The sequence below is a fragment of the Diceros bicornis genome, chromosome 3 (assembly GCF_020826845.1).
Source record: "Diceros bicornis minor isolate mBicDic1 chromosome 3, mDicBic1.mat.cur, whole genome shotgun sequence".
In the NCBI taxonomy this organism is placed as follows: Eukaryota; Metazoa; Chordata; class Mammalia; order Perissodactyla; family Rhinocerotidae; genus Diceros; species Diceros bicornis.
The window spans coordinates 14,018,117-14,034,429 of NC_080742.1; the positions used below are offsets into that span (position 1 = coordinate 14,018,117).

General features: G+C 40.9%; 1 protein-coding gene across 2 annotated transcripts in view; it reads left to right on the forward strand.

Moving 5' to 3' along the window:
- Positions 1-15,234: 15,234 nt before the first annotated feature.
- Positions 15,235-16,313, forward strand: part of RELN (reelin) — a 485,778-nt gene continuing 484,699 nt past the window's right edge. For both annotated transcript variants that reach the window (XM_058523829.1, XM_058523821.1), the window contains exon 1: positions 15,235-15,603. In XM_058523829.1, the coding sequence (XP_058379812.1) occupies positions 15,378-15,603 (226 nt within the window). In that variant the 5' untranslated portion in view covers positions 15,235-15,377. The remainder of the gene's footprint in view (positions 15,604-16,313) is intronic.

Genomic DNA, 16,313 nt, shown 5'->3' on the forward strand with positions numbered 1-16,313 from the left:
CGATAAAATTAAAAAGTTGGGGGCTAGCCCTGTGGCACAGTGGTTAAAGTTCTGCCTGCTCCTCTTCAGCTGCCTGGGTTTGTGGGTTCAGATCCCAGGTGTGGACATACTCTACTCATCAGCCATGCTGTGGCGGCATCCCACATACAAAATAGAGGAAGACAGGCACAGATGTTAGCTCAGGAGTAATCTTCCTCAAGCAAAAAAAGAGGAAAATGGGCAACAGATGTTAGCTTAGGGCGAATCTTCCTCAGCAAAAAAAAAAAAAAAAAAAGAAAGTTATCTGGGAAAAGTCCAAAGAGTTTAAATAAAAGAAAAGTAAAAGAAAATATAAAGGTAATGAATGTGAAACATCTATAAAAGCATTTTGAAGCTAGTTTCAGAAATTAGACAAATTCTCAACTGGGAATGATATGTGAGAAAAGCAGTTATTATATTTTCACTTTCCATTTTTTAATTTCACAATTTTGAATATAGCATAGCATTTTAGTCATATTTTAGGTATTAATATTTTGAATATTATAATTGATATTAAGAGGCTTTAATCTTTCTTTAATTCATGTTTTTAAAAGAGTTAATCCATTCTTTTAAAAAATTTATTGTGAAATATTTATACACATGGAAATACATTGGAAACATAAAATATAAACATACAACATACAAAATAATATAACCAACATCTGTGTACCTATCAGTCTAAGAACTATATCCTTAAAAGTGAAGTTGAAGCCCTCTTATCCTCTTCCTGAACGAATCCCTCTCTCTCCCGCCTAGAGGTAATTACGTTCTGAATTTGTTGTTTATCATTCCCACGCATTTCTTCACACTTTAGCATATTTGTATGAATGCCTGAACAGCAGCGTTGTTTAACAGGTAATTAAGCTTTACATAAGTGGTGTAATAGATGTATATTTTCTTCTGCAACTTGCTTTTTGAGTTAATCATTATGTATGTGAGATTCATTTATGTTGAAATGAGTAGCTCTCCTTCATTCACTTTCACTACAGTATTATATTATGTTTCAAATTCTTAATAGGTTGAGAACCCAGCAGTACGTGGAGGAAATCTATGAAATAGAATTTTCAGTGACCTTTAACTGAAATTTAGCATTTCTTTCAATTACAAAGTAGGCAACCAGTCATAGTAACCTGAGACTTGATCACCAATAGAAATCACAGATATTTCCATATCACATTATGGTTGATACAGAGATCTCAAAATATGGAGTAAGCTCATTAATTACTTTGAAATTGTTAGTTGCTAATCTTGCTACTATATATAATTATTTAATGGGTTAATAAAAACACAGATGTTACCATATTATAACTTTTTTAGTATGCTGGTAATAACTGTATTTCCATATAATTAGTTTCTTTGTAATCCTATATATCTTATTTAAAGACACTACACATTTTTTAATCATTATCCTGAGAAGGGGTCCATAGGTTTCATCAGACTGCTGAAGAGGTCCTTGGCACAAACAAGGTTAAGAACCTTTGCTCCCAAGCAATTTCACTCCTAGGTATCTATCCAAGTGAACTGAAAATGTATGTCCACACAAAGGCTTGAATGTGAATATTCATAGCAGTATTATTCACAATAGCCAAAAAGTGAATGGTCTATCCATACATTAGAATACTACTTTCACAGTAAAGAGAACTAGTTACTGATGCATACTGCAACATGGATGAACTTCAAAAACACCATGCTAATTGAAAGAAGCCAGATACAAAATACCACAAATTTCATGATTTCATTTAAAGGAAATGTCCAGAGAAGGCAAATCTATGTATAGAAACTAAATTAGTGGTTGCTTGGAGCTAGGCATGAGGTAGATGGGATTAACTGCAAATGGGTACGAGGCATCTTTCTTTGGGTAATGGAAATGTTCTAAAGTTGCATTGTGGTAATATTGCACAACTCTGTAGATTTACTAAAAACCATTGAATTGTACACTTAAAATAGATGAAATTTATGGTATTTAAATTAAACCTCAATGAAGCTGTTAAAAAGGCAAGAACCTTTGCTTCATTGTGTGACCAGATCATTTATTTGTTTTTCTATTAATGAATATTTAGGTGATTTCTATTTTTGTTTTTGCTATTAATAGCAATATTGCTATGAGCACTCTTGCACATCTCTTTCTGCACCCACTGGGCATGTCTCTATGGTGTATAACTAGAGACAAAATTACTACATTGCTTCAATTTTACTAGATATTGAAACATTGCTTTCCAGATGGATACAACAATTTGTATTCCAGCAGCAATGTGTAAGAGTTCTTGTCATCCATAGCCTCACCAATACTTGCTATTGTCAGACTTTTAACTTTTGACAATCTAATAGGTATGAAATGGTATCTTGTTTTAATTTTCTTTGCAACATTTTTTCGTCTGGTAGACACTGGTGTTTCCCCTTCTGGGACAAGGCAGGACAGTGTGTGTAGCCGTTAGGTGCTTGGAAACATTCTGTCTACATTTGAATAATGGTTCTATCACTTCCTAGGAGTTATGTAACTGGGAAAATTCTTTTATAATTTTATCCATATATAACTTCACATTTTTGTTTTAATTTATTCCTAGATGGCTTATTTTTTTCTTGGCATGTTGTGCTTCTCTGAGTAGTATCATTTTATATTTTTCCCTGTTTTCCAGTAGGTAATCAAATCACTTGTGAATATACAAACTATTAGGATGAATATGTGAGTTACAAAAGTTAGTTGAGTTTTTATGCAATTTTTAATCATAAACTGAAGAATACCAAAAATAAAGCAAAATTCTTAAAAGAGCCACACACACAAAAATACAGATTACCTTCAAATCAGCAGCAGTTAAGATGACAGTTAACTTCTAAACAGCAACAATGAAAGCCAAGAGACAATGTAACAATATCTTCAAATCTTCAACATGCTGAAAGAAATTAACTGCCAGCTAAGAATTCAGTTTGTTCCTTTTCAATCCTTATATATTTTCTTTCTTTTTTTTTCTTCCTGTTTTTATTTCACTGACTAGGACCTCCAAAATAATGTTAAATAAAAATGGTGATGGAGGGCATGTTCATCTCATTCTTGATCTTAAATGGAATGCTTCTAATGTTCCACCAAGAAGAAGAATGTTTCTTGTAGAATTTTTTGTAAGTATCCTTTATCAGATTAAGGTAGTTCCTTTCAATTTTCATTTTGCTGTGAGTTCATTGTAAAAAGACCCTGAATTTCCTGTATCTATTGAAAAGATTCTTTAACTTTTCTTTTTTAATATGTTAATATAGTGAAGAGCTTTTCTAATGTTAAATTATTCTTTTAATCATGGGGTGAACTCAACTTTGTCATCCTTTATTATCTTTTGCTGGATTCCATTTACTAGTAGATTGTTTAGAATTTGTGCATCTTTGTATGTGAGTGATTGGGAATAGTCCATAATTTTCCATTCTCATACTGTGTTGTCTGGGTTTTGGTGCACAGGCTGATTTCTTCTTCCTCTCCTGCCCCCTGAGTGGTCATCCTTCTTCAGCGTAAGCCCTGCACACACATATGTATTGAACATGATGTTAAACTAAACTCTTATTAATAAAGATTGAATTTAGTCAGTATGATCCTCCTGAACACACTGATTATACCAGCTTCAAATTAAATTATATATACAGATATATATATATTTCAAAATTTAACTTTTAAATTTCTATGTACATTTATTCACGATTATTATTATTCATTATTATTACCATTAGTCTGCTCACAATTTTTTTTAAAAACACTTTTTTAAGGTATGATTGACATACAAAAAGCTGTACATATTTAACATATACAACTTGATGAGTTTGGAGATAAGTATACACCCATGAAACCATCACCACAATCCATACCACAAACATCCATCACCACTAAAAGTTTCTTTTGCCCTCATTATTTATTATTATTTTTGTGATAAGAATACAACATAAGATCTACCCTCTCAGCAAATTTTTAAATATACAATACAGTATTGTTTCTTGTGTCTCAGACCTTCCTTCAATGTATATTAAATATTACACAATAAAAATTAAAAAGGAAAACTCAGTGTGTAAATTAATGGCAGCTTGGACACAGTGAAAGAGAATTAATGAACTGGAAGACAGATCTGAGGAAATTCTCTCGAATGCAGCACAGAGAGACAAATAGACAGAAAATGTAATAGAGAGGTTAAAAGATACGGAAAAGTGAGTGAGAAAGTGTAGTTTGCATTTGGACAGAGTTCCAGAAGGTAAAACCAGATAGAATCTGTAGAGGGGCAAATTTCAAAGAGTAATGCCTCACTCACCTCACCCTAATCCCAGACTTGTAAAGACTCTGACCTCATTTTCCTCCCCTCTTTGATCTACTGCCTGATCTCCCTATTGGCCAAACTCACCCATAAAACAGAGGCTGCAGGCACGTTGTTGATGCCATCTGCACAGGTTAGCATCTCAAGCATAGTACGTAGTAGAGAAGAGCGGAGAGTGGATGGGGGGGAGAGGGGGCAAATGGAAGATATCCAGCACAATATTTTCTTCTAAAAGTTTTGAAGTCTTGCTTTTCACATTTAAAACTTTATTTTAGCGATTGATTTTTTGTCTGTAGTGTGAGTAGGGTTTAGTATTCAAAATATGTGGAAACTGATACAGCATTGGCACAACCAATTGGAAAAAATGCTCCACTAGTCAGAATTGATTCTGCCTGTTAACATCAAGTAAGACCACGCTTATGAACACTAGTTAAATATTATATCAATCACAGCAGAGGTGGATTCAGGCCTTGTGGGGCATGAGACATATATAATTTGGGGGTCCTCTTCAAGAAAAATAATAAATTATGTATAAAAGAGAACATTTGTTGAGAATAAGAAAAAACTACAACAAGGTACAAATTTTTTAAAAGCTAACAAATACCACAAACACCACAAAATCCAAAAAACCAGAATAATATTTTTGTTAATGAACTGCCTGACTCACTTCTATAATATTTCTTTTCCTACATTTTTGGCTGCATATTCTTCAACAAACTGCTTCATATGTCATAGACTTCTTATGCCTTGAGCAGTCTTCATGAATTTTGAGGGTTCTTAATAAATTCACCCAGTCTGAACATCCATCTGGTATGAGCAAACTCATATGTCTTGTTAAGTCAGTTTACAAACAAAACAATAAAAGCAATCCTTTACTTTTGCTTGCAATACCCGAGAGAAGACCTCATAATGGCTTGTCCATTTAAAAACTTGTTTTTTCAAAATATCTATTTGAGAAGCTCTTTTGTTCATTGTATGATTTATCTGATTCTCTATAAATATTAATGGGATCACTATTTTGAAAAAATTTTTACAAAACTGTCATTAAATAGTGTTGAGTGAAATTATCCATCTGAACAGAACAAAATGAAAGATTATGGTGCTTATCCAAGTCAACAAATTTATCAAATTGAAGCTGTTTCAGACCTTCATGTATATTCTATTGATCATATAAATTGTGGGAGGGTTTTTGGTGAGGAATATTGGCCCTGAGCTAACATCTGTTGCCAATCTTCCTCTTTTTGCTTGAGGAAGATTGTACCTGAGCTAACATCTGTGCCAATCTTCCTCCACCTGATATGTGGGACGCCACCACAGCATGGCTTGATGAGCGGCGTATATGTTCTTGCCCGGGGTCTGAACCCGCAAACCCCAGACTGCCAAAGCGGAGTGCACAAACTTAACCACTACATCACTGGGCCGGCCCCATAAATGGTGTTTTTTTAATTATTATTTTCACCATCCTTCTCATCTTTTTTTCCTGTTTGGAAAGGAACTATATCTCATAATTTTCTTTCTCTCTTCTATTGTCATTTTTATCATCTATATTTTCTAGGCTGTCTTAATTCTTTTCTTTGTCTTCAAGACATTGACCATAAGAGTTTTTGGTTTCTGTTATGTAATATAATAGTTTTTGACATTTCAAAACTTTACTCCATTTTATTTATTTACTGTTATGTTTTTGACATTCCTTAGAATACTTCTTCTTCATCATCTTTGAATTTTGGTATAATCAGCAATTATGAAAAACATAAAATTAATTTGAATTTAAAGCATACTAAAAGCAATCAAATGCAACGTATCACCAAATTATTCACACTAATACTACATACCTAGTTCTTCCGATTAATACGTTTAGGAGATTTGTCACTGGAACACTTGTTTCTTCAGGCCATTTCACTACACTTGTGACAATTTTGTGCACTCTTTTGTCTGGAACCATCAGATTGTCAGAGCAAGGTGCATCAGACACACTAAACATGTGATTCAATAGACTGGGAATCATGAAACACAAGACTTCACTTATGGATATATTTGCTGTTTGCAGGGGTACTGCAGGTTTGTGCCTTGTGAATGTAGGAATTCAGGTGATCCCATCAAAAAATATAATTATAAACAGTGCATTATTTTATGTATTTCTGACAGAAGAGACCTTACATTTTGAAACATCTTATCATTGGAAGAATTTTCCACAGACTAGCTTCTGGTTTCATACATTTCACACCTTGTTACCCTCCACTATCCACATATTTCTGATGCCAGGGGCCATAGGACATGCTCTGTGATAAACCTTTAATCTGCACCTACATATCATGACTCCAGTTAAGTCCACATAGTGGACAGTAAAAGTATTTCTGGAAGTCATTCCTTACTGGGAAAACAGCTAACGGTTAACTCGAATGAACACAGAGTGACTGCAAACCACATAAAAATACCCAACTAAACTCAAACGCAATGAATCTCCAAATCGACTTCCTTTTAGCCATATCCAAAAAACAAGCTCACAGCTACTCCACTGACAGTCTCAACAAAGCGAAATGTGGTAGACAGGTAGTTAGAAAAGAAAGGAACCGTGATCTTAACCAATGTGGGCAAAATATCTTACTTTTAAAATTTTACAAAAACATATGACCATCTGAACCCATTTCTAGTCCCTCCTCAGGGCCTGGAAGCGGCTCAGGCAAGTGAAAGACCCCATCCTTAAGCCTGTGGCCCTAGTTGGGAAGTGGAGATCCAATTTTATTATTTTCCATATGGATAACCAGTTGTCTCATCACATTTATTGAAAAATCCATTTTTTTCTCTTTGCATCTGCACAGCCAGCTGCTGTATGTTGAGTTTCCATATAATTGGGAACTCATGTTCATATGTGCTCACTGTACATGGTGCTGGTTGGTGGTTCATGGCTGGTTCCTTTTTTAAATTCCCCGGTCTCTTAGTAATTTCCTTTACTTTCTATACGCCCAATAACATAAGAAAATTATGTTTTATGCTGGATCTAGTTGTTTTACAGGAGGAAGGCCTCCAAGAATGTCTAATATTCTATGCTATCAGAAGCAGATATCTCTATCCTTAGAGTTCTAAATTTTGGTTATCATATTTTTCACTTAGAGAATGCCTGGTCATTTTTTTTTTTTTTTTTTATAATTTTATTTATTTTTTCCCCCAAAGCCTCAGTAGATAGTTGTACGTCATAACTGCACTTCCTTCTAGTTGCTGTATGTGGGACGAGGCCTCAGCATGGCCGGAGAAGCAGTGCGTCGGTGCCCGCCCGGGATCCGAACCCGGGCCGCCAGCAGTGGAGCGTGCGCACTTAACCGCTAAGCCACGGGGCCGGCCCTGCCTGGTCATTCTTGATGGTCCCTTATTCTTATATTTTTGAAACACTATTTCATTTTTCTAAATTTATTAGATATATACATCTTATATTCTGTAGCTGATAATTCCAATATCTGAAGACTTTGTGGGTCTGATTCTAGTTATCTACTGTTTCTATTGACTCACTGGGTTCTGCTTTCTCACTGTATTAGTGATTTTTGATTGTGAACATATGGTCAACACATCTTTATCTGTTTAATTCTTTGAAGCCTGACTTAAAGGAGTTTTTTTTCCCCTCCTTCTTAGAGGTGATTTGAATTTGTTTCTGCCAGGTGCTAGGAGTACTTTCAACCCAATTTCACTTTAAAATTAATTCTTGGCTCGAGATTTTTCAAATCAAACAGAAGTATAAATTTGAGCTACAAACTCTTGAGAGCCAGATTGGGCTTTCATATGTTGGTGAGAGAATTCCCCTGCCATCATTACCCTATGCCAAGATTGAAACAAATGAGGAGTTTTTTTTCTAGTTTACCTTTCCATTGAGGGTCTAGCTATTTGAGGATGGGTCATAGCTTTACATGTGGGTTTCTTATCACAGTGCTTCACAAACTCTCTGTTTGTAGCCATCACAGAAAGATACTTTTGTAAAATACAATGGAAACGAGTTTCTAGAAAGACGGAATGCTGCTTGGATGTTATTGCACTATAAAATTGCTAGAAAAGTTTCTAAACACTCTCAATTTCTGTACATATCTCAAGATGAACTGGCAACAGATCACTGGTAGACTGATCTTCCAATCCCACTTTGAGGTGCACTATCCGATCCTTCTTCTCACCTTGAGCAGGCCCTAAGCTTTATCTCTTGTTCCCACACCCCACATGGCCGTCAGAATGGAAGTTCAAGGTCTGTTGATATGGGAGACCTCACAGAGCCCTGGGAGGGTTGGGCACTCACTGGCTTATCTCTGGATTCCTGCTTTCACTTCATTTTTGACCTCTAAAGATTTCTCTTTATATCTCCCTAGTTTGGAAATACATTAAGAGAGGTTCCCCCATGATCCAACACTCCCTCTTCTAACTGAAATGTATGCGTATGTTCACCAACAGACATGCACAAGAGTATTTATAATCCCATTTTTCATAGTTGACCCAAACCGAAAATAGCCAAAGTTTTCATTAGCAAGAGATAAATTGTGATCCCCCCGCCATGTACTATATAATAATAAGAATGAACAAGCTATTGCTACATGTAACAACATGAGTGATTTTTACAAACATGATGTTGAGCCGAAGAAATCAGATATAAAATCATATATATTGTATAAATCCATTTAGATAAAGTTTAAAAACAGGCAAAATTAACCATCCTGAAGACATGTCTGCGCTTAAAATCCCTTCCACGCCTCACCACTGCTTTCAGGAAAAAGACCCAATCCTTGCTGTGGCTGACAAGGCCCAAGCAGTCTGTCCACTGTCCATGCTAGGAGCTCATCCGGGCCAGTATCCCTTGTTCTGTATTCCATCAGCGCTGACATTCTTTCTGGCCTCAAATCTGCCAATTGCCTTTCCACATAGGCTCCTTCTTACACGTAGGTGCTTTGGCCTGAAATATTTTTTCCTCCTTCTCCTCAGCTCTTTTTACCAAACTAACTCCTCTTAGATCTTAGCTTCAACCTCTTCCTCGGTTAAGCCTCCACTCTTCTCCTTTCTTGCCATCCTTTATTTCCCTGTAGCACATGCAGGACTTTTATAACTCCATCATTGATTATAGTAATTGATGTTGGTATCTGTCTCTCCCCCTGCAATGTAAGCTTTATGGAGCAGGAATTGTATTTGTCTTGTTCACCACAGTTTTCCTAGTGCCTAACACGGTGCTTTGCACGTAATAGTTGTTCAATTAATGTTTGCTGAGTAAATGAGTGAAGAAATGTACTTTGCTATACTGTAACAGAAACTGTGCCGGAGACAATTACATTAAAATATTAGGCTGGATATTTATTTAAACCATGGGGAAAACTTATTAGAAATTTTTTTTGCTCAAAATTTTTTGGGCATTCCTAGATATACTATGCCTTAGTTCATTCCTTCAGATCATGTCACTCCCTGACCCAAAACTCCCCATCACATTGATTCAATCTGGCCCTTGCCTGCTTCTCTGGCCTCATCCCATACTGCTTTTCCCTTCTCGTGCTGCCCTTCCTGAGCCTTGACCATCGCGCGGGGGGTCCTACGTTAGGACCGTCATACTAGCTGTACGCTCTGGCAGGACTGCTCTTCCCCCACGTGTTCATGTGGTGGGCTCTTCCTTATTCATGAAGTTTCAGCTCCAATTTCACTCTTCTAAGGAACCTGCCTGCCCTAGACACTCTCTACCACATCATCCTGTTTTATTTCTTCATAGCATTTACCAGTGTCAGAAATTATCTTGTTTATTGTACTTGTTTACTGTTCTATCGCCAACACTAGATTGTAAACTCCATGATGGCAGGCACTGCATTAGCTTTACTCACTGCTGTGTCCACTGCATCTAGCACTTCGACTGGCATGTAGGAGGTGTTTGATAAATATTGATTGAATGATTGAATGAATGTGTTAGTGATTAAGCATTCATTCATCCTTTCAATATAGAACAGTGCTGTCCAATAGAACTTTCTGCAATGATGGAAATAGTCTATGTATTTTTCAGGGTTCTCCAGAGAAATAGAACCAATAGGATATACATAGATATTTATATTTACAAGAGCAGACTTATTATAGGAATTGGTTCATGTGGTTATGGAGGCCAAGAAGTCCCACAATCTGCCACCTGCAAGCTGGGGAACCAGGAAAGCCAGTGGTGTAATTCAATCTGAGTCTGAAGGCCTGATAGTGTAAGTCCCAGTCTGAGTCCAAAACCTTGAGAACTGGGAGTGCAGATGTCTGAGGGCAGGAGAAGAGAGACGTCTAAGTTCAAGTAGAAAGAGAAAGTAAACTCACCCTTCCTCTGCTTTTTTCTTCTATTCAGGCCCTCAACGGATTGGATGATGCCCACTAACATTGGGGAGGGCTGTCTGCTTTACCCAGTTCAACAACTGAAATGCTAATCTCTTCCAGAAACACCCTAACAGCATACTCAGAAATAATGTTTTACCAGCTATTAGGGCATCCGTTAGCCCAGTCAAGTTCACACGTAAAATTAACCATCACAGTCTATAAGTCTGTTCTGTCCAATACAGTAAATACCAGCTACATGTGCCTACTGAATACTTGAAATGTGCCTAGTGTGACTAAGGAACTTAATTTTAAATTTTATTCAATTTCAATTTGAATAGACACAAGTGGGTTACCATGATGGACAATGCAGCTCTCCAGAACCTAATCTAGGATGGAGGGGCAGAGTCAGGAAAGGTCTCTCAGAGGTAAAAATGTGTAAATGGAGACTTGGAGGATCAGTTGACAGCATCCAAGTAAGAAGTGAGGTGAGGGAGAGGAAGGCTGAGGGTGTGCAGTTAGGGCTCAAGGAATGGCAAGGACATTCTAGAGAGAGGAGACAGCATGTGAAAATCCCCAGAAGTGGAGAAGCTTTAAAAAAAGGATTTTTAGTGTTGAGGAATTGGGTTCTTTTTCAGAAATTTTATGATATAGTGACTTTTTATTGACCCATGGTTTCTCTCATCTCAGAAATATTAGAGGTGCGTTAAGTAACATATTCTGACAGGACATGCATCTTGGAGCCAATCCTCAAATATCCCACCTTTCCCAGTGAAGTTTTATTGCCTAAAGACTTTGCTAAACTTTTTTTGCTTAGGAGCCTCAATTTCTTCAGATTGTACCATGTCTTATGGGTAATAGGTTTTATAATTTTACTAACTGCCCTGTAGGGAAGAGTTTTCTCTTATTTGGCCTTTTATTACCATTTTGGAGCCTAAAGAGTCAACTAATTTCAGTTTGTTCACTCCCTCCATACCTATATTTATATAGTTTTTGATTTTATATACTTTCTGCTTGACTTTTACATAGTAAATAAGAGTAGAGATTCACTTTCCCATACATATCAAATCGTTTGATACTTTGGCTCAAAAAAATCAATGAAAGGCAGATATTGAGTGAACTCTTGCAACTTTTAAATGTAATTCAACGTCTTTTTTTTGTATTTCTTTTAGAGTCATCATCTCCCAATTATTTGAAAGTTATAGGTCTGATTGATATATATATATATAAAGTTTAATTCTCATTGTGTTATGATTATTCAAATTCAATACTGGGCAAAATTTCTACTTATCAGCAAGAAAGGATTTATACTCTAAGAATGCATAACTGTAATTTTTTTTGTAGACTAATTACCACTTCAAAGCCCTCTTAATGAAAAAGGAATCTTATCCCATTTTAAACTCCCTTTCCCACAGATTTACTCATTTTTCACCCCTGACATCACCTTTTATATTTTTGCAGATTTTTTTTTGATGTGAACCAATTTTTCTTGAAAACTATTTCTCTATTTTTCCATTTAGTTTGCAGATTTGTAGATTTTGTGGGCCAAATATTCTTGAAGACGTTTATTATGGCTTACTAAACAGAAGTAAGATCTCAGGTTTAACACACGAGCTGCGAAACTGGAAGTTCTGAATTGTAAACTGGTTTGCCACCTTATTGTGTGACTTAAGCTGCTCTTCTAGGAAGATGCTATTCCTAATGTTCAAGGTGATTCTATATCCATCTTGTATATTTTCCTGATTTATTTTTAAGATTATTAAAAAGTATTAATAATAACTAGTTGAACTGGATTTAACCAAGAAATTCTGAGAAACGTGTGAGCTTGGGCCTCTGTTATTGTAGGGGCACAGTACTCATGCTTGTCCAAAGGACTGCTAAGTGGAGTGTACCAGCATCTACCCCCTTCTCAAACAGCTCAGCACCACTCAGGGCATTATTTAAACAGTCTCTGTGCCTGTTAATGAACAACCACAGGGCTGTAGTCAGAGATTCAAGCCCGAGTAGTTAAGAGTTAGAACTGTCACCTGAATGCACATAGCAAAGTAGTGTTGTAAAAAGTTAAGAAAGTACAAAAAGGGGGAAGATTGGAAAACAAACTTGGTCACATAAACTGAATGTTAAGAAAGCCATGGTGAGAAATGCACAAGAGAGTACTTATAGAGCGAAAGAGGGGGACCTCCTGGGAATTAAGTCCCAATTATGTCCTGGACCAAAGTACCACTGCTTTACTAAAGACAATTTATTTAAAGCAGCGACCTTGGGGTCAGGCATGGCCAGATTTGATCTCAGGCTCCTCTTCTTCCTACTGAGTGTCCTTGACAAATTACTCGACTTCTATGAATCTCAACTTTCTCTTCTAAAAAATGAGGGTTATTATACTTACTTCACAGGGTAATGTAAGGATTAAGTGATGTAACCAGACATTAGATAAAAAATAGTTCTCTTCCATCCCTCTTACAACATCGACAAGCATTCCTTAGAGGTGGTTTGCAGTGGTTAACTGCTGGGACTCTGCAATCAGACTGTTCAAGTCATAGCTCTCTCACTTATCAGCTGTGTGATCGTGGACAAGTTACTTGACCTATCTGTGCTTCAGTTTCATCATACCTAAAATAAGGATATTAATAGTACTTTTTCCATAGGGTTGTTATAAGGATTAAAGGAGTTAATATATGTAAAGGTCTTAGGACAGTGCTTGGCACATAGTAAACATTTTCAAAGTGTTAACTAAAAATATTCAATAGTTTGATTCTTTCCGAAGTGATCCATTTCGTCTTAGGTTATGGTCACATAACCGGACAGGAAGACGTGGTAACAGTCTTGCCAGCTGTGAGCGACTTTCTAGTAATTCCGTTTGCGGCAACATTGCCCGCCAGGAACAGGTGGTGTTGGTAGCTTCCTCTCTAGCTAGGGCTGTAGACGGTTGAGGGCAGTTCTGGGCCAGAGCGTTTGGAGCCAGCAGCCAGGCTGCCTTGCATTCAGCCTTTGTTACCGACATTGGGCAAATTAACATTTCTGACTGTTTCTTCCGCTGTGAAATGGGGATAAGTTTTGCCTTTGGGGGGGGAAGGGTGCGAGGATTAAACAAAGTAATTTACGTGCAGCCCACAGCCTGCACCCAGCACAGAGCGGCAGTGGTAAAGATTATTACATCAAATATATACAGCAGTTGAGCCTTTGGGGATTTTGAAGGAAGGGAAACCATAAAACAGCTAGAAGTGGGCCCTTTGTACCTGTCTGAACTTGGCCCAGGTAAGAGGAAGAAAAACAATCTCTTCCTTTTGCAACGAAGTGACTACAGAGGTCTCCCTTGGGACCCTGCCTTTCCCCCTCCCCTCCCCACCCCACCCCAAAATGCAGGCAAAGATATCATCCCTTCCCATTTTATACTCATTTCTGTACGTGCGAGTTTATCTGGGTTTGGTGGCAAGCCAAAGGTGGGTGGGGAGAGGCATTAAAACCTGGCAACCCTGTTCCCCCATCGCCGGAAGCCGCAGGGCTCCTGCCAGCCGTCCTCGGTTAAAAACGTGCTTTTTATTTCGCTTGCCTGCAGCCTCCTGTGCAGCAGCTCATTACGACCCGCTTCAATCACCGCTGCCAGCATCTCCCCAGAACGTTTTCCCATCCCCCCATTTCAGGGACATTGGTCGTAGCTGACATTTAAGGGAAACAAACACTGATTTAAAAAATTACAACCATCTCCGCCTGAAGAACCCAGCAGCAATGACTAATAGAACAGTCCAGCGAAGAGCGCCTGTCGGGTCTCAGCTCCGCCGGTCCTTCCTGCCACACAATTCCCCCCACCCGAGCAGCACAAATCACCATTTTCAGGCACCACTCGAAGCTGCCAATTCCACTTTCGCTTAATCTCATTTTAAATCCAGCTACAGATGAGGCTCTGTCGCTGGGGTGCGGAGCGGGGCGGGGGGTGGCAGGCGGGACGCGAGGCCTGGATGGGAGGGGAGCGCAGGCGCCCTCCGCGGTTCGGGGCCGCGGGCCGATCCCCAGACGAGTGCAGGCCGCTCGGGCTCCGAAGCCGGCGAGCCCCGAGGGGCGCGGGGCGCAGACAAAGAAACCCGCGCCGGCGCCGGTCCCGCCGCCGCTCTCCTTCCCCCGCGCCTCCTGTCGGCAAAAGAAGGCCATCTGAGGGCCAAAGGGGCTAGTCTTCTCCTGCTCCAGCAGACAGCGGGCGGGAGGGTCTCTCTCCGAGGCTTTTCCGTTTCTCACCGTACATTCGCAGACCCCGTGGCCTCCGACAACGCCCCCTGACCACCCCCCAGCCCCGGCTGGCACCCGCAGCGGCCCTCCCGGGTGCGCACCGGGCTCCGACGTCTGGCCCCGGGGAGGCGTGCGCCCCAGGCGCGCGAGGTGCGGGCGAGCGAGCCCCAGGGCGGGGGCGGGCGGGCGCGCGCGGGGCGGCGCGCGGGGCGGGGGCGCGGCCGGGACACGTGTGGCGGCGGCGGGGGGGACGCGGTGCCCGGGGCTTTAAGAAGGTGTGGAGGGGGGCGGGCGCTTTCCCAGGCCTGGCCGAGGGGCGTCGCGCAGAGGCGACGGAGGCGCACACAGGCGGCGGACGACGCGCTTCGGCGCCCGCAGCCCCGGCCCCGCACTCCCGCGGCCCCAAGAAACTTTGGGAGCCGCCGTCGCCCGCGGAACTTCTCGGCCGGCTTCGCTCCCGAGCCCGCTCGGCTCCCGCCCGCCGCCTCTCGCCCGCCTTCCGCGTGGCTCCCCGTCCCGGCGGCTGCAGAACTGAATGCGCGAGCGGCGCTCGTGGCGCGCGGCGGCGGCATGGAGCGCAGCGGCTGGGCCCCGCGGACTTGCCTCCTGGCGCTGCTGCTGGGGGCGACGCTGAGGGCGCGCGCCGCGGCGGGCTACTACCCCCGCTTCTCGCCCTTCTTTTTCTTGTGCACCCACCACGGGGAGCTGGAAGGGGATGGGGAGCAGGGTGAGGTGCTCATTTCCCTGCACCTTGCGGGCAACCCCACCTACTACGTCCCCGGACAAGAATACCATGGTAGGTACCGCGGCATCGCCGCCCGCCCGGTGCGCCCGCGAGCGCAGCTGCTGCTGCTTTGCCTTCTCCAAGGGGCCGTTGCAGCGAGAACCCAAACTACCCTGCCCCTCGACATTGCGCTCTGTGGAGGGAGAGAGAACAAAGTTAGTGGAGACTCGGCTCGCGAGTTGGGATTTATTCTCTACTCCCCTCCCGCGTCTCCTCGTAATGAGCCGGTTCTTGTGGGAAACACCTGAGAATTCTCGGGGGCTGGAGTCTCTCCCCCTCAGGTTTTGCTCCTACAGCTGACACGTTGAATGAGTCCGTACATGTTGTGTCCTTAACCCCAGCACCTGGGTTCCAGACCTTTGTCCTGCTCCCACTTGCCCCCGAAGGGGACCTGGGTGGCGTTGGGGCTGGTCCTGGGCTTTGCGGACGGGCTGGTGACAGGTTGACGCGCCCCGGTCCGCGGCGGCCCCGCCGTCGCCCGCCTGCCGCAAAGTTCCCGCCGCTCCCCGGCCGGGGTTCCTCTCCTTCCTCGCGGTGTCACAGAGCCCTCCCGAAGTGGGGCGGCTGCTCCCAGCTCTCTGTTCTTTTAAAGTGTCGTTTAAAATGTCAGTAGTTGATATTTCTTCTGATTCCTCTCTTACTTTTAACATGCTGCTTGTTTTTAGAATGATCTCTGTGATGTTTATTAATGACTTTGTCTTTTATCTGCACAGCTTTAATTT